The 19,523-nt window shown below is 42.6% G+C and overlaps 1 protein-coding gene across 1 annotated transcript in view; it reads right to left on the bottom strand.

Annotated features, from left to right (window-relative positions):
• neo1a (neogenin 1a) overlaps positions 1-19,523 on the bottom strand; it is a 156,066-nt gene that overhangs the window by 90,250 nt on the left and 46,293 nt on the right. The window contains exon 2 of the mRNA XM_085163299.1: positions 9,188-9,511. Coding sequence (XP_085019425.1) covers positions 9,188-9,511 — 324 coding nt within the window. The remainder of the gene's footprint in view (positions 1-9,187; positions 9,512-19,523) is intronic.

The raw sequence follows: 19,523 nt of genomic DNA on the forward strand, positions 1-19,523 counted from the left end.
TCCTACGAGGGTGTTAACACATTTCAAGGAAATCCCACATACAACTATAGCCGCTGATGCACAATTCAAAATTGCATGAGATCCTGAAATGATGCTGTTCAAGTACTAGTAGATATATTAGGGCAGATGGTAGCAAGGTACCTCTCTGCATTGAATCATATCTGTTATTAATCTCTGTCTCTCTTCCACAGCATGTCTTTTATCCTGTCTTCCTTCTCTCACCCCAACCGGTCGCAGCAGATGGCCGCCCCTCCCTGAGCCTGGTTCTGCCGGAGGTTTCTTCCTGTTAAAAGGGAGTTTTTCCTTCCCACTGTCGCCAAAGTGCTTGCTCAAAGGGGGTCATATGATTGTTGGGTTTTTCTCTGTATCTATGAAGCGTCTTGAGGAGACTTTTGTTGTGATTTGGCGCTATATAAATAAAATTGAATTGAATTGAATTGAAGATGTTTATAAAAGACAAAAACACTCAAGCTGATTAATATGATGTGCAACCAGCCAAATTGTAACCCATGCCGTGATTCTATCCTTTGGGTCCAAAGACAAAATGAAAACATTTAAGGGAAATCTCTAAGGTTGTGTGGAAAGCCTTGAGCAGTGAAGTTTCTTCACTGATGTGCAGATGCCTCCCACATACTGGGAGATGCACTATGTACAGTTGTGAATTGAAGTTCAGCTGGCAGGGGAGTCGAGGTGCACGGTAGGGAGCAGAAGCCCCGAAAAACACAGGAGAAGAGAGCGAGTTTGGGAAGTCATTAAGAGTTTATCTTCACCCGCTGACGGCAGCAGTCAATTATCACTGTCATTAGAACATCGTAATTGTACCAGCGTAGTGTAGAAACGGGCTGGAAATGTTCTCAGCTCAATTGGACACTTCACTTTAATTTGAAATTCTAACTGCGGCTTCATTGTAGCGAAGAAAATGTCCCCAGGTATTTTGTTTTTTCAAACACTCTCCGTGTAGTAGGGTATAATCTGGCACAGACACCGAAATTATCTCTGAGGGTATGTTTGTGCTACTTTTAGCACTGTTGTGGAATTTATTTCACAGAGGAGTTGGCGTGTTTTCTCTATATATCCATGTACGAGTAAGTCTGCAGCTCCAGGTCTTATATGGGGTTTAGAAAGAAAGAAAGTCAACCAGTAACTAGTATAAATGGTCATATTTGAGCTTTAACTCATACTTAAACATTTCATTTTACGGTCTAGTGCTCACCCTACAGTCATAGTACACAGGAATGATCCTGGGTTCAAGGTGGGGAGGAGTCACAGACCACAGCCTCAGGCAGGTGCAAGCTAGTCTCCTCCCAGTGCTGGTCCCAAGCCCAGCTAAATGGACAGGGTTACATGAGAAAGTAAAAACAGTGCCAGTAATTTTTAATTGCCCAGTTGCTGGTTGTGCACATCCAGAGTATTTGTGGTGTTTAAGGTGATCAAGTCTCTAAAAAGGAAATAAAGATAATGGGACAGGATCATAGCACATCATCGTTTCATGTAGAAAGGGAGATTATAAAATCTCTCAGAAATCACAGTCCATTCGTCTTATATAACATAATTCTCTGTTTGAATCAATCTGTTTTAGATTTCCCTCCTTTAAGGCCACGCTTCTTTGAGTTTTCTTTTGATTGGCTGCCCCTCTGTAACAGGAGGTTGGAAGTGCAGGTGGGCGGGCTTACATGCTCACAGAGAGAGCTGTGTGCCTGAGGATACAACAATGTGGGAAAGCGAACATTTAAAGCAGTGTGAAGCCTGAGCTTCTGACTCACAGCGATTACCTTTACAATTTCAATTTTATGCCATATTTAATCTAACATTTGAGCAGCATATGTGACTGAGAAGAATAGACGATCCTCTTCAAAGAAACAAACAAAAAACTCTTTATACAAAAAAACTTGATTTAGCAGTGACCTAAGTGATGAGAACTTTTTGGGAGACAATTTTTAGGAGCAAGATTAAGTTGTTGCAAAAACAGAAAAAGCTTGAAACAAGCCTGTGTTGAAAGCAGGTAACGTGCGTAGCAACAAACTTCTGTTGCACCGGTGTTCAACTGGAAAAATTTTGAAAACATAAAGACAATTAAGTGCGTAGGTGTATATTTCTATGCACACACACTAGACACTGCGGTGTCTGGAGAGTAGAGATAGGCCTGTCTCCATCAGCCTCTCCACCTACCCAGAGGACCTAATCAGTCAGTGAATACACGTAAAATGGAGGCTGTCATCTACCTCCAGCCCAACAGACTCCCTGCCGACACTTTTCTCCCACTGCCAGCCTCTAGAGAGCAAAAAAAAAAAAAAAAAAAAAAAAAAAAAGATGGATCTTTCCCAAAAGCTCCATCCTCAACCAAGATATCCTACATCATGCATCATATTTTCTCAGCTGCCGAGTTTCTCCGTCCTCTTTCTCTTTGTCCTGTTTAGTCTCATCTTTACAGTTAGATCCAACTACTCATATACCAATTTCTGTTTTGTTTTTGATTTTCTTCTTTGTATTTCCCAATTTCATGACTTTTGTTCCAAAGATAGCTACATGTTTTCAATTTCATCTTAGCATATGATAAAAGAGCCTAAGTGTCTCTTTCTTTGCCTTTATCTCGAGCTGACTTCACTCCTTCCTGACATGTGCCAGAGAGAGATGAAAATCAGGGTAATGGAATCCACTGTGATCCTGACACTGCTTCCGGGACAGAACAATTCATCATTGCAACAACCCTCAACTCAGCAGGAAAGAGGCACATAATTGGGTATCAGTGGGAAACGCCTTTTTGCATTGGGAGCAACCAGAATCTATGCTTGGATTTTTGGATTCTTCTGTCCATCCAAAAGAAGAACAAAATTCCATCAATCAAATTCACAACTCAGACTGGCGACCCACCCAGGGCGTACCCTGCCTCTCACACAGAGGTTGCTGGGGTAGTCTCCAGCCCAATGGCAACCCTGAATTGGATAAGCGAATGTAGATGGGTGTCTGGACTCCAACTTTATCGGCCTAGACTGGAATGCCAAAATTATAAAGGAAAGCCAAGTCGATCTTATCCTGCTTTCCACAGTCACGCAAACTGTGCATTACAGTTGTTTCGCTTGTCATGCATCTGAAAAAGTGTGGGGTAATGATTCATTCATCTGAGGACAGGGACTTGTTAGCCTGCTTATGGTTCTTGCAGTGAGCAAGCTCATGCCTGTGAACACATCTGTCAGCATGCACATCAAAGGTAACTGTAATGCCTGACAAGCTATATAGACATTTAAAATACACTACTGCATATTTGAGGTAATATTATTCCTACGCAGCACTTAACTGCGTTTGAAGAGACATGAATTTTTAAAAACAGTCGCTCCAAATCACAACAAATTGACTGCAGGGTGCAGATTAAAGCCTGGATCGATCTACAACTGTTGTAGGTGTCAAGTGTAAACAGGACATGAGTAAAAATCACCACGCTGGGGTTGTACGTCTCTGTCAACCAGTCAAGTTTTGATTCATATCAGTCCACAATCATTTAATATATGCAATACGTAGAGACTGCAGGAATTTAATTGGTGGGACCAAACCAACTGCTTTCAGGCATCAGTGTCTTTGAATTCCAACTCGGTAATTTTTTTTAAAATTCATTTTAGTGTTGACATACTCAAGATTTGCAATGTAGACACTCTCAAAAACAATAAAAAATTCATGAGGAAAAACAGATGTGGATGGTTTGTTTCTTTTTTTGGAGCTCCTCTGAGATTTTTTGTTTTGTTTTGGATTTATTATTCTATATTTTAGATGGAGCTATGTAACTGCCGTGGCCACTGTGGGCCTGCAAAATGGGTGAGTGCTAGAGCCTGTGAATACCGGTGAGTGTGTAGGAGCAGTTGAAAGGTGGAGGACTGAAAGGATAATAAAGAGAAAATGGAGGACTGTGAGGGGTAGTAAAGGGAGTAAAAAGAAAGGACAGGAGGGTGATTTAGTGACTCAGAGAACTGACAAAGAAAGCAAGACAAAGGTGAGAGAGGTAAAGGAAAGAAAGGGAAGTAGAGGGGTTTATCAGGTAGATACAGTGAATGAATGAAGTGAACGCATAACCCTCAGCGAACAGCTGAGAAGCTCGTGGGCGTGAGTGGTTAGCCGTGAGCTGATTGGGCTGTATCGGCGCACATAGCAGCGAAAAGACCGGTAATTGTTTGTCCTTGATTTTATTTGCTTTGTGTGTTTATTATAAACAGGGTGAGGTTTATATATTGATCCTAAAAAGGGGAGAAAACAAAGTTCAGAATATCTAAGGAGGACTCGCATGCTCTCCAGTGACCTAATTAGACTTTAGCCAACAGAGACACACAATTGGTAAGAAATTTTTTTTTTTTAAATTCTCACATTAAGTATCATTAATGTTTCACAGAATGAACACAATTATAGCGTAGTGGTTTATACATTCACCTAACAAACAAGAGAGCACAAGTAAGTCTGATCCCCCGAAGGAAAGACAAATCCCTTTGTGGTTGAGTCCCAGAGGCATCCCGGGTTACCTAAAAAAAATCAGCTAAATCAAACATGCAGAGCTGCCCACTGTGGTGACCAACTTGTGAATAAGGGACCAGCCAAAAGTAGTTTTCACAGCAAAATAAAATACAAAGAAAGTAGAAATCATTTATACAGTGTTCCAGAAATCAGGTAAGTGCAGATGGGTATGTATCCAAGCTGCATGTAAACCTAAAAATGGTCATTCTTAAGCTTTAAGCGGCCAATAAAACCATCCTGATACATGTATATCTAGGTACTCTTGCTAATCCGAGACACCAGGAGACAAACTGTGTAAATATTAAGGAAGTGGGAAACCTGGAAAGAAAAATCAAATGTGATATGACACAATCAAGTGGAAAACACTATGGATGCACCTTGGCAACACAGAGCAAAGCTTGGGAACATTAGCTAAAAACAGGTAACTCCACTCCACTCCCACTGGAAGTACACTAGCTTATGACCCCCCTGAGGCAGGGTTTGTGTCTTCTCCCAGTCTCAAAGTAGGAGGACCATGTACAACATGTCCGAACCACTACACAACGATGGCCACGATAACTGATGACTCAACTCTCTCAAAATATGCTCCAGTACTCGCCTTAAAGCAGCCACATCCATCTGTGATGAACATTTTATAAATACAATCCATGTTGAGTTTAATATTTAAACAGAAACTTGAACTGCAGCGGTCCCTGTCATGGCTGGAGGAAAGGCTGTATGTGATGAGCTGAATGCACCGAGGTAGTTTTAACAAAGATTAAACCGAGCTGCCAAAGCGTGTTACTCGAGCCACCTGGTGAATGTGCGAGTTTGTCAAAACTTGACGCAATCGCGCCTTAAAGGGCTAAAAAAAAAAAAAAAAAAAAAAAAAAAAAAAAAAAAAAATGTCTGCCTGTCCTTAAGTGAAAAGTAATGATATGCCACTTTTAAAAAAAACAGAAACAAAATAAAATTACTCAACTCAGATAATATCCTTTTCAAAGCGGGCATATAAAGCCATGTATCCATTCATTCCCTTGCAACCTTTTACCATTTTATTTACCCGAGTCACTGAACGAAGAAAATGTACTACACACAAAAGAGTCATTCAAAGGAAATCTTGCGAACCATGGCAACCTCAGTGCCCTATTATGTTTCATCCCAATTGAACGTCTTGATCCGTGTTTGGCTGACATCCATTCTATGTTGTGAAAACACAGCTGACTTTTGATTATTCACAATATGTAAAGATGTCAACTTAACTGCAAGTACAACAAAGTGCCTCCGACAACAGTACAAAGCGCTCCCCCTGCAACGGTGATGCAATCATCCTTTTCCACATTTTCAAGCCGTCATTTCTCCGGGGGTGTGACGCACCCCCTCCCCTACCCCCCTCGTCAAAAAACAGATTAAAATACATCAAAAAAAAGGGGGGATTAAAGAATCTGCCGACACTCCTAAATCCTTCAAAAGGCGTCCGACTCTATCAAAGGATGAGTACTATTAAATATGAGGCGACACATGTGACACGTGAAGGGTGCCGGTGTTCAGTTTATAATTTCTGCCACTGTGGGGAGGGGAAAAATGAGATTTCAGTGAAGCATGATATCAAAGCAAAGCAATAAGTGGCTTTTGCCATCTTTATATGCCGGAGTAACCTATAGGTGACAGAAAGAGAGAGAGTGCAGCGGCAGAACAGAGGTGAAGCACTGATTTGGCTCTGCAGAGAACTGCCTCATGTACATACACAGACGTCAGATAGGAAAAACAAACCAAATAGGCTCCGAGACAGTGAGAGGGCAAAATAAATTCTCCATTTTCTCATTTGGGGGTTTCCCTGTTAAGCGGCAGTGAGGTGGGGCTCACCTCAAGCGATTCTTAAAGAGGGCTGAGTTCAAAGCGTGCCGGTGGGAGGAGAGACGGCTGCGTGGGAGAACAGCAGACAGTTAAGATGGGATTTCCCATTACGCGCGTCTCGCTCTGTGTCCTGGCTAACACTGCTGTATACCACTCACTCCTTCTCTGCCCTATAATTTCTCTCACTCTCCCCCTCCCTCCTTTTCTCTCTCGCATAGACTCAAACTGAATGCATAAGATTGCGCTCCACTAGGCCACATTCCCCTTCTCTTTCATCTGAGCCCTGCTTGTGTTTCCACACTATCTGACTGTGCACACACAGAGGCTAAAACACACACAGACAGACTGGATGACGAAGCAAGAGCAAAGAGGGAACACAAGGCGGAGAGATCTTACCGTGTGTACATGAATGAGAGCTCAGAGCTAGGCAATATAAAAAATAACAAATGTTGAAACTGAAAAAAATCCTTTAAACATCTCTCTATATAAATATATGAAACAGAACTTGAAAAATTGTTTTATTTCTTTACATACAGTCATTTTTAAATAACCCCCACAACAGCTGAATGATACGAAACAGTCCGAATTACTTCACTGCCTTTTAAACAGTGATTTCCTTCAGATTGGTTACATTCCCGTGTGTTCTTCTGTGTTTTGTCTTTCACTGAATCTAAATTCTGTTTCCAACTTCACTTTGTGCATATAAACAAACGGAACTGAAAAAAGTCAGGTAGCGGAGCCCATCAGGGCAAAGAGAGCTGAGAGCGTGGCTCTGTCGTGATTGCGTCGCTGTGTGGAAGTAGACGCGTTTGCTCGAGAAGAATGAGCAGCACGTCCCCTAGCAATCAATCCCAGATATTACCCCGGTATTTGTCAGATATGCTCCCTGCCACGCCAGCCATCCGTGACTCATTCCGTCATTACATCGGAGAGGTCACGCCCACTCCACCCCTGCCTGCGCCATCGTTCCAGGGTCTGATGGCGGCCTAATGGCCTGCTCTCTCTACACTGCAATTAACCTTTTTATTGGCCACCTGCCAGACAGCTGGAGATACAGCAGTGTGCGCGCGCGTACGGGCTTATGTAAGCGCGACCATAAATGCGTCTGTGTTTATATGCACATGCACGATGGCTGAAGCTTTTAAGTCTATAAATTACCATGTGAGCAGCGAGACCCAGAGCACGCATGTGCACGTGGGCCTATAAAAGCTGACAGATTTCACCTGCTACTCTCGTCAAATGGAAATTGATTGAATCTAACATCCCATCATGTTTGACCCAGACAGATCCCACTGGCTGTGAGATGCTGTCTCAAAGCGGAAACACATCTTGGAACAAGAACTAAACACGTCCCTTTTGCATTATAGGCGAGCGCAGGGGGAGATATTATTTGTACTCCAGGATCACCTGTCTCCCACCCCTGTTGCTGCTGGAGTAGAAGTAAATGGCAGCTGTAAAAATTATTCCAAGCTTCTCATTAAAATGACATTTCTGTAAATATGTCATCTTCCAAAGTTTCATCAAATCTGTGCCACTGATGCCAAACATTGCATAGTTAAAGCTACCCCGTGGAGTTTTTGACTTATAGTAGCGCAAATCCCTGTTTTCAAAACACAAAGATGGGCGTGCACGCAACAGCAAAGACTGTATCCTAGTAAATGTGCACACAGTGTAGATGAAATTGGAGGACAAAGTGCATTCAGCACATTTGTCTTCATGAAAATAAATGTAGATCTAATTTGTCTGTTCACAAGGAAACTCCACAGAATCATTTTAATGCTGATATCTTTTATTTGGCCATCCAATGTTTTATTTTAAACCCTGCTGCACTCTAATAGTATTATATCCTTTTTCCCAAGGGAAGCTGTATCTGCGAGATCTCGTCTCACGCACAGTTAGACGGCGAGCTTTTTGAGTGAAGGAGAAAAAAAAAATATTTTCAATCTCTGCAATGCTAACATACTGCTTCATTACTTTGCAATTCAAAAACCAATGAAAAGCAACAGAATGGCAGTCGGACAGTAACTTTACACAGGCGCTTGCTGTCTGAGAGGCTCGCTATACCATTGTCAACAAGAGGTCTCTGTCGAGTGTCTTTAAAATGTGGCGAAGCACGGCTGAGCAGAAAGCACACAGTAAATGCATTCTGTGGCTCCTGCAGCCGCAAATTGAATTTTGGGGCATGACTTGACTCAAAACACCTAATAATCCCACGTCACTTGCTGTTCCCGAGCTGAACAAGGTCACACTGTAGAGCGAGTAATGAAAAAAAGACCCTTTTTACAAGCATTTATCCAAATGCATTCAGGCTCCGGCGAGGTGAAGGAATTTAAAGAAAAGAAAGCACAAATGGCCGAGCACCTGAAGGACAAAAAAACCCAACAGAATAAGAAAAATAAACCACAAAACCCTTTCATGTATACGCACGCCACATGTCTGTGCACATATAGCATGCAGTGGTGAAGGGGGGAGCATAGCAAAGACTGGCAGGTTTTAAGTCACTGCACAAACAGCTTTTGTTTCTTATGACGTCTCATTAGCCCTGACAAAAAGTTAAAGCAGGGATTATCTAAACCTTATCGCCTCATTTCTCAATCAGCTTTTGAATGGGCACACTCACTCTGATGTGACAGCCAGCACAAGTGCAAACACGTGTTGGGAGTTCAGCGGGTCTATAAAGCACTTGCTGGTAAACACATAGTCTATTCAATGCTTTTCGGCTCAATCCATAATCTCACAGTGGCTTTTGAGTGATCAACAGCTCAACAGTAACTACAACACATTTGAAAGCATAAACCAGAGTTGAGTTTGGACTGTATCACATGCTGACTATGCTGACAAATCTAGCAGTCCTTACCTGCTACAGAGAGGCGTGCCGTGCGGCTGGAAATGGATCCCAGGTTCTCAATGGTGGCAACACACTGGTAGGTTCCTTCGTCTGGCTTGTTATGTTTAGAGTGGACCACATGGCTGAAGAACAGCGTGCCGTTGGGCAGTATTTTTCTCCTCTCGTCTGAAACCAGGCTCATGAAGGTGCCGTCTTTCTTCCATTCGATGTGTGCCGGCGTGGCTGCGTCGCTGTGTGCAGAACAGTTGAGGAAAGCGGAGTTCCCCCGGATGGCCAGCGTGTCCTGGGGCTCCACGGTGAACCAGAAGGGGCTGAAGGGCTGCACTGCTGAAGCTGAGGAGCAACAGAGGGGAGAAGTGAGATGTCAACACAGAAAGTTACGTCAGGCCCACTTTTCTCTGAGCACTAATGAAAATTAGTGAAATTCTTGCTGCTCTCCAGCAGCTTATCAGTGGGCGATGTGGCTTGAAGATCACACCACAATTATGGGGGCAGATTCATTATCAAGGATGCATTGCTCAACTTTCCCCAGATTATCATTCTCTATCATTCTAAACAGCTGATTAGCTGTGTATACGATGGATTAAAAAGTCTGACAATTTGAGTTAGTGCTCTATTTCTCGTTTTTACATTGATTTTATTCTGAAAGTTCCTGCAGGAAGTGGTAATATATAACACTTGATTTGATGCTTCTTCCAGGAGGCTGGTTGCCAGGTCGCCTCCATTCTTTATCCACCAAACTACGCCACAGCTATTCACACTTCTTGTTAGTTGAAATGTGAACAGTGCTGATATTTCTATACAAGTTACTCTAAGAATTTTATTCTAAAAGTCCAGTCTCTTCAAAATAAAGCACCTGTATGTAGCAGGTGGTAAGAACCATTCCCAATTTAACACGGTCAGATCATACCAGTGTATCCGTTTTGATTTCACCGATTCCAGCATGGATCTTTTTTCCGTAAGCTTCAGCTTCTTTATCGGATTACTAATCAGTAATCGAGTGTAACTACTATCAAAGAAACATGCTTGCGGTTAGGCTGCAGCAAAGGGTTGATGAAAGGTGCACAGCATATCCTAAGAAGTCGCTGACATCAATGGCATGTTTCAATGCTCACTCTAAAAATGACAGAACACTGCAGGACTCCAAGTGCCCCAAACACTGAATGAAGTGTTCCCGAACAAAAACATCTTTTTGTTCGTTCTATCTTTCAGCCAAAGGGCCTCGGCCTCAAAGAGGCTTTTTATTATGAAACCACAAGCCTCGCTGGAATTGGGCAAGAGGAACTGACAAATTTAACCAAGTCTAGCCTCCCTGGCAAGTTAATATCACGTCTTGCGTTATCATAAGTACAGCGTGCGGGGAAGGAGTAAACACGCAAGAAGGCGGCTGCCATTTCCTTTCCTCGAGCAGAAATGGTAACATCACATTGACACGAACAGTGCCAAAGTGAGAGTAAGTAAAATTGCTTTGCATTCACCTCATCCATTATTCAAGCACTCCCACTGTAAGAGTCACACAGTGGTATTGTTTAGATAAATAACACCAATTATCAGTTCTGCAGGGATGGGGCAGAGCTTGAAAAATAATTAAAGGGGTATGAAGGTATTTTAATAATTCAACGAATGGAGTGAAATAAGTGGCTGAGTGTTAAATGCAGTTTAAAATATGCCTGCTCTCTTCCAAGGAAATGGCATGTCTCCGGGGGAGAGGGGAGAGCAGAATGCGATAGAAAGAGATGAAGACAGAAAAGTAGAGTAGTGTGAGAGCGAACGAGGGATCCTGTGTCAATAGTTCAGCTATTTAACTACTAGAAGATAATTTCTCTACCTTGTGGCGCCCTAGCGAGAGATCCAAGATTGAAGTAATATAATGCATGGTCCATTATGGTGGCAATATGAATGCTTGCCCTCTGTGCACTTAGTTGTCTTGAAAGCACAAACAATTACAGAGAAAATACTGTTGGAAAGTGACTGAACTAAATAGAAATAGATGCAAATAAATGTAAGCCGTTTTCCCACTAAACTGAGCAGTCAGACCCCACACTAATTCTCTGATGAGTGGACCAGAATACTGAAGAGGAAGTGTGCCTGCATTCTGTCTCAGTGTACAGCAGGGACCCTGAACAACTGAATTGAGGCCTGATATACGAGCACAGTCCCTTTAGAAAGATCTGTGTTAGCAGTTACTTTACAGATATCCTCCTATGACTGCTGTGGTGCCATTTCACTGCAGTTGCGGAGTAAATTCAAACAAAGAAAACTTTATTGGGCTGGGTAATGCACAGAGCGCGCAAGAGCTCAAAACATTTTGAAAATCCCTCCAGGCAGACGTGGAAGTGAAATTCAAGTGAATAAACAGCAGTAATGAATAAAATATACAATGTTCTAAACTAGCCCAAAACATTTCTAACTGCAGCTCTTAGGAGGCAAGTGAGTGGCTTCTATATTAGACTGAAGCAAGTAGCTAATTTCAGGAAATCAATAAATTCACAGCGAGCCTGCTTACATATTGGGCAGAATGTGACAACACTAGCAAATGTGTTTGACTCATGGTGTATAGGACAGATGGAGAGAGACTTGAGGGAGGAATTTGTCACTCCAGCGGACCAAAAGCACCATGACATGCTTAATCATCTCTGCATTACACTGCTGGAACAGTTGGGTGTGTGGGGCTGGGCAGCGCGTCTGTGCCCAGGTTTGGCTCCCCTCCAGTCAAAAGAGCATCTTCAGCTGCTCTCTATCTGAGGGGGAAAAACTGAATGGGCTTGAAGGTCCTACAAGCATCCTATCAGAGTCAAAGCAGCTGCCTTTAGCAGCTTTTCATCCCAATCGCAGAAACAGTAGGGGAGGGCTTAGCTTTGGCTCTACTTTTGAGAAAATGGCAAACCATCTGCATTCAGCTGCAGACACAACAACCAACGTCTGTGCACTGGGATGAACCAGGGGTGTAAGGAGTTTGATGGCAGGCAATCGGCTTTTTGACAGCATCTAACTAATCTTCTGTTAGAATCTTTGACTCATTAACACCATTTCTGCTACTAATCTCAATTTCTCCCTCACATTACCTTCAACCGTTCCTGGCAGATGGCTTCCCCTCCCTGAGCCTGGTTCTACTGAAGGTTTCTTCCTGTTTGAAGCGAGTAGTTCCTTATCTATCGCCAAGTGCTTGCTCATTTGAAGTCATCTGATTGTTGGGGTTTCATTCGATTATTGTAGTGTCTTTAACCTTATAATACAAAGCACCTTGAGGCAACTATTTTTCTCATTTGGTGCTATATAAACAAAACTAAATCCAATAAAACTGCAAACAGATTCCAAAACAAGGATGCTAACGTTAGTGGCCAAAGTTCAAACGGGCGCGTTTCACGTAAAGATGGGATTGTGTAAATCAATGCCGAACACCCTGGACTCATCTGCAGACTGAACAAATATTTTGACAAAAGGCGACAGCAGCATTCCAAACCGATGACTATATTTCATATTTCCGTCTTTGTAGCATGTAGAGAAACACAAGAATCATAAAAGATGTTTCACATAAAGCGCAGTGTAGCCAGCGTATAATTTCTCTCCTCTAGAAAGCAACTAAAAATAACCCACTCGAGGCAAATTTATCTCTTTCAAACTCCCTCAGATTATTTATAGAAAATAAGGGAAAATGTATGAAAGCACACAGAGCAAAATCCATATTTCACCAATTTAATGGGTCCCTTAGGAATAACAACAAAGTCCCCGTATCAATAAACAGGCTTCTGAACGTTAACCTAAAGCAATTCCAGCGACGTAAGGAGAAGCTGGAAAAACCACACCCGTGACCGATATTTAAAGGTTCACTAGCCTGAACTGTTCCTTGTAAAAAAGAGAGGAGGACAAGCAGAGCAGGGCTGGATGAGGCCAGCACCTCAGCAGGAAGCAAGGATCTCTATCTGCAACATGTGATTAAAAAAACAGAACAAACTAAATGCACAAACATCAGTATCTTAGAGTAAAGACAAGCTTCAACCTTTATGCCAGAGCTGAGGGAAAAAAGTTTACTTTTGGCAGCTAACAAGGTTCTAAGTTATAAGCCTGGAAAAAAAAATTGTAATGAACACAAATAGAACGAGCAGCGGCGTGCCGATGCACTGTGAAGTGCTCACTGACAGAAAACTCATGTTTGCATACATCAAAGTGCAGAAAAACCAAACCCTGCTGAAACAGAACATAATGAGTAGAAGGAAGATCAGTTTAATTTGCAATGACAGGAATTTCTGTCTCTTGTATACATTTGTTTTTTGTCTTTCGCTCACACAGCCAGATGATGGCTATATGTTTCCCAGAGAAATGCAAAGTGCACCTTTAAATGTTTCTTACAATAGCACTGAAACACAGCGGGCTTTTAACAGCACAGCTGTAGAGTTAGAGGAGGAGAGAGGGGTCAGAAACCACATTACAGTGTGAGGAGTAATCTATTCGGGCCCCCATCCGTTTGTGTTTGATAAATAGAAACCTCCACACCAGGCAACCAGTGAGAATAAGTCGAGCGGAGAGTAAGGGGCTAGAAAATGGGCTTGTCTGCTTGATAAGCATGGGCTGTTACCTCTGTCCCAAATCCACTTTTCTCCGCAGTCATAAAAGGTTTGGGAGCCCAGCTTAAGGTGGTGCTGCGATATGCTGCAGTGCTCTCCCCCACTCGGATATGAGGAAGACAGAATGGAGATGTGGGGCTAGTGATGGATTTCCCCCAAGTCCTGACAATGTTAAAAGCACGATTTCAGACATTACGGAGATTACTATCTAGGTGAGGGGTATATATATATGTGTGTGTGTGTGTGTGTGTGTGTGTGTGTGTGTGTGTGTGTGTGTGTGTGTGTGATAACTAGTAAGCCACAACTTCTAGCTCTCTTTCCGTGAGAGTTCAGAAAAGTAGAAAAAGGTGTCTGCATCAACTGTGCAAGGTCATCTGCACTGACCCCAGATACCGGTTAACAATTTCGGCAAATTACAAAGTCAGCCTCGTAACACTGGGAGTGTTAAAAAAAAAAAAAAAAATCCCACTGAAGGCAGTAAAGAGTGGGTTGGTGAGGGTCTGTTCTCCGCACAAAGACCCCCTGTTCTCTCCTATTCTGCACTTGGCCCAGCAGGAAGCCTCCTCCCTCATTGACCCACCGCCTGACAGCAGTCATAGTGACTGCCCTCCTTATTGAGCCACTCTTGAGACAGAACAGAGCGCTTTGGAAGCCAGTCGCGTTTTCAGCAACCGAGGCTCTTCTGTGGCTTGAACTTGGGACGAGGAAATCCTGGACATCATCAAAGGTAAAAACACTTTGTAGAGATTTGAAACCACTGGGAAATTACATCTGTAAAGGGCAAACAGTAATATGGATTCTGCTTGTTATCATTATGCTGCTTTCACGCTCCTTATAATATGTCACTGGATCTCTGGGCTGTAAGCCCTTTGTAAGAAAACAAGCCAGGAAAATCGTTAGTAGCGCATCGGAGATGAATGGAGGCCTTCAGTGCAGGTAAAGATAGATACAGGATGAAGGCCTTTTGTAATTTACCTGAGCACTTCAGGCTCTTGTCTCTGTGCTATTTCCATATCTCCACCGTTTGTTCTTCCAGGCAGAACATCAGGCTGCTTAAATGACACTAATGGAAATGGTTGTCTCTTCTTCCCTCCCACACTCTCCTGTGCTTTTCCTTCATCTTTGCACCCTGAGTCAGTGTCTCTTTCTGTGCAGTCTTTCATCCAGCCTTCTCCCAAAACTTTGCGCTAAAGCCCATCTGTCACCATCGAGGACCTCGGGGAAATAACCATGAACCTAAGATCGAGCGTAGTGGGACTAGGTGTCTGCAATGTAGAAATGGAGAAAAAGCTTATTTGAGGCATGTATCTATTTAATGGAAAAGGTGTCCTTTTCAAATTAAGAAAACACAGCCTCCCGTCCGAATTAATGTGCCGGGCTTTACTTACCGGTATATTAAATTAAAGAAATTAAGATTTATGTAGATACTCTGTATTCGTGCTTTCTAGATATTAGCCCAAATAATCTGACTATATGACTTTTACCATCTTCTACTATCTTTTACAATGTCAAGCTAAAGGAAAAGAGAGTTGGTGTTACAACCCAAGCACTCAACAATGCCTGATGAGCCTGATCACGGATACCACAACCCTCTGATTCTGGTATTCAAAGCATTCCCCGCAGCACTTCATGAAATGAGGAGTTAAGGCCAAGCCATACAGGGATGGACAAAATGACTGGGGTGCCTAGCTCACACACTGGCTGTCCTGCGCTGGCACCAACTCAACTGGCAGATTAAAAGAGAAAAGGATCCAATTTCTTCAGCTCAGAGTTCTCCGTCATCCTGTATACTGGCTGCCATGGTAAAGCTCCAGAGGCCCGGAGGCAACACGACAGGGTCACCAGTGAAGGAGGGTCACCGCAACGGCATCAGCTCTGGTTGCGCTGCAAACTGCCAGAAATTGGTATTCTAAAACAAACGTCAGTCTCTTTTTAATCAGGTGGAGAAAAAAAAAAGATCTTAGTGAAATGATTCACTGCTTAATAGGATTAGCAAATAGTCTGAGTGCAAGACGCCGGCAAAACGTCAAATGTGGACCACCACGGCCAACGTGAAGACATTAAGTGAAGGATTTTTATTCAGACCTTTTTACTCTTTACAGTACTGAATGTAATGGTGTCAGGGTATAGTATACCAGTGATTAATGACTACCTAATCCCACAGAGGCACAACTGACCCCAACTTCCTGCTTAGTAGCAAAGGAGCTCAGTCCAAGACCACCTTGGAGCCTTATTTCAATGCACTGCCTAATGAGAGGCCTTAAAACCAGGCTCAACACCAAGTGTTAGCAAGAAACTGGATAATGTACAAGCTACGAGGAGGCCATATCGAGCGACGCTTAGACCAACATTCACCATTCTGAACGTCAGTGGTAAACATTACTCTTTGGTTCACAGATTATATGGACTGAGTGATTTAAAGAATTAGAACATTTGAAACTGATTTTTCATCATTTAATAAAGCATTTTAAGAGCAGCTGTTTGCAGGAGCATTTGATTTAAAGTAAGCGCCAACATCTGAAGCCTAAACTTCTTAGTAGCCATGCATTGGCCTATAAAGAAAAAGAGAGAGAAAAAAGTGTGTTTGTGTATTTTCCAAACATCAAAAGAGAATACTGGAAATTAGGTTATGAGGCAGTATCTGGCTTGTTTTTCTTTTCTCATTAGTCCTACAAATACACACCTTTTATGTCACAGTTCAATGAAAATGCCAAGTGGTGATCAGGAGAAATAGTCTGCAGGGGAAAATCTCTTAAATGCACACTAATTCATGCTTTGCACTCATTAGTGTAGCATACATTTTTCATAGATGTTTACGACAATTACATTTGGAACTTGTGTTTCCAAAATATGCATATTTATATCCCTGTGGCATGCCTGTAAACAAAATGTTCTTGACTGTGCATTCGGCTACATTACATACACAATTTTATATTAAACTTACTGGTTATTGAATTATATATCCACCGCTGTAGACTGTATTATGAACTCTGGTACAAATAAATGAACTAAATTAAACTGGTTTAAACTGGCAAAATGATAGAGGCGGGTATATTTCTTTCAGTAAAACTGGACACAAATACTGAAAATAGGAGGGGAAAAAAGACACTTTAATGGAATGTTGGACAGAGCTTTCAACAGCCGAGTGTGATGAGGGAGACCCAGGAGGGATTGGTTGGATGGGGAACCCCCTCACCTCATCTGGTAGCGATAATTAACCAGTACTGATTGAGGCTCAAATTCCCTCGCTTATCAACCTCCCCCGTGGGCTCACAATGAAGGATTGGCCCACGGAGACGAGAGCAGCCCAGACAGGCATTCTTTGAGAGCTGGTCTTGAGATAGTGCGAGCGTTCGGTGCAAGAGAATGATGAAAAAACCCACTTTGCCTCGCAAAGTAATTGGAACGCAAAATGGCAAGAACGAGCATGTTTCTCAGGCTAGATGGACACCCACAAAGCAGTTGGACTAAAGGTTACAACCATCACTTAATGCTTGCGTTTGAGAATTGGACTAACCTTTTCTGGCTGCTGAAAAAAAATGCTTTGAGAGAAAAAAAAGAAGAAGAAAAAAAACTCACCATGGCAGCAGATGCCATTATCTGCAATTTTTAAGTAAAATGCCCTTTAAATTGCACTCTCAAACAAACTAACAACTGCAGAGACAAACGACGCGCTTAAAATACCACCAGAAATCAGCACATAGTACCAATCAGTACGAACCTTTGAACTGCAGTCAGAAAAGACGAACAGGAGGGGAAATCCATATCGTCTTTTGACCCATAAAACATCGCGATGTCATTCAAATAATCTGGTAGCATGAGACGAGCGACTCAAAAATCTGACAACATTGTCGAGTGCTGCTGTGAGCGCGACAAAGAAAGAATTGTGAAGATCTCATGTGAGATAGCATTGTACAGTAATAAAGCTGGAGTAACAATAATACATGGGGGGGGGGGGGGGGGAGAAAGAAAAAAAAGTGGAAATGTCTTCCAGATGCCTTGTGACGATAAGTTATCTGATGAGGCTGTAAAACCAGCAAGCACTGGGCAAAAGGTAGCCAGGAAGTAGTCGACACACCAGGCAGATTGGGGCCAAGTTCTGAGCAGCAACACATGAGATAGTCATCTGAGACAGGAAAGCACATTCATTTTGCCACCAGCTAGCTCCACCCTGTCCCCACCAACCCCCATACTGAAGAAAATCATGTGGCCGTAATGAGATATCCTAGAGATTTTTTAATGAAACACAATATTATATTCTCTTGCGCCTGTTTTTTCTCTCTTTCCTCAGCTATCACACTCACTCACACAAACATATACACACAGAGAAGAAAATCGATATAATCCTCTATGCCTTGCACAGTCAAACACCCGGCAATTTATCAGCATTGGATTTCAAAGTCTGGGTCTTTGCCTATTTCGTCCTTGACTCCTGTCATTTATTTGCTCTTTTTTTTTTTCTTGAGCACAACAGGAAGAAGTAGAGAAGGAGACGGGGTGTGTAGGGGTGTTTGGGAGGTGTGTGTGTGTGTGGGGGGGGGGGGGGGGGCTTGCTTACAGTACAATTTCCACACACTCTACAGTTAAGTAGAGCGGTTGGTACAAAGAGCTAGAGATAAAAGTGCATGGCACACTGAACAACTCTGCCAGAGGTCACATCCAGCAATTCACTTGATCACAGTGTTTGGATCTGGCTCCTTTGAGTGGTCAAGTGTGGCCAATCTTCCTCTGATAAGTCAGATGCCAATTACCAGCTCAGACACAAAAACATTTCAAACTACCCCAGTTTCTCGTCTTGTCGAGATAAGCATCAGCATGCAAATTCTGCTAATTACAACGGAGCTGAGTCATAGTCCCCCCCACTTTCAAAGCTCCCTTTGAGACTTATTACACTGGCCTATTGCTGTCACATATAGATAAAAGATAAGAATTATTTTCCCATAAGAAAAGGGGGGGAAAAAGACACTAGCCTTAACATGGTTGTCAGTTTCTTCTCACAAAAGAACTTGAAAGTTTTTCTTCTATGCAATAATCCCACAGCTCTGCCTTTAACATAGAACAAGATCCTTACAACTAAAAACATGCATTTATGAGGAGTGTGCATATATGCGGGACGACTCTTTTTTTTGTTCTTTTCAGACTGGCTTCAAAGTAGTTGACAGAGAGGTGCAGTTAGTGGGCTGTTGATAAAAGGGAAGCCAGTCGCTGCGTGTTCACAGCGATTTGGAGGAAACCATTTAACACTGGAGTACGGGAAAGATCAAAGCCTTCGAGCCAACACTGGGAGGGAGACTCAATTACTATTTTACTTGAAACCGGATGCTACCCCTCTAGAAGAGACCCTTAAAATAACTGGAAAAAAATATCCATGGCAGCTCGGAGAAGTGGGGACTCGGGAGGGAATGCTATCTGAAGACAGTGCTGTAATAACGTTGGAGTTAAGTGCGGTTACAGGGGTTAAGTGTTTGCACCAGGGGCATAGTTAGATTACAAAATGAAGATGCTGCGTGAGGCATGAAGGTCTCCTAGATATTATTACTGTCGTGTACGAGATAGCAAAGCTGCCTTTTAAATGATGAAAGACCCTTTTTTCCCCCCTTTTGGGAGAGTAGCAATTTTTTTTTTCACCTTACACTTCTGGCCTGCAATCATAAACCATTTTCACACATGAACTCCAGACAACAGCCTGAGATATTGTTCGAAGTTGCCCTGAAAGACGTGTAGCAGACATCAGGAGATTTTCTGTCAGATGTGCTGGGCTTTATTCAAACCGATGAAGC

This window comes from Neolamprologus multifasciatus, chromosome 1 (genome assembly GCF_963576455.1).
Source record: "Neolamprologus multifasciatus chromosome 1, fNeoMul1.2, whole genome shotgun sequence".
NCBI classification, from domain to species: Eukaryota; Metazoa; Chordata; class Actinopteri; order Cichliformes; family Cichlidae; genus Neolamprologus; species Neolamprologus multifasciatus.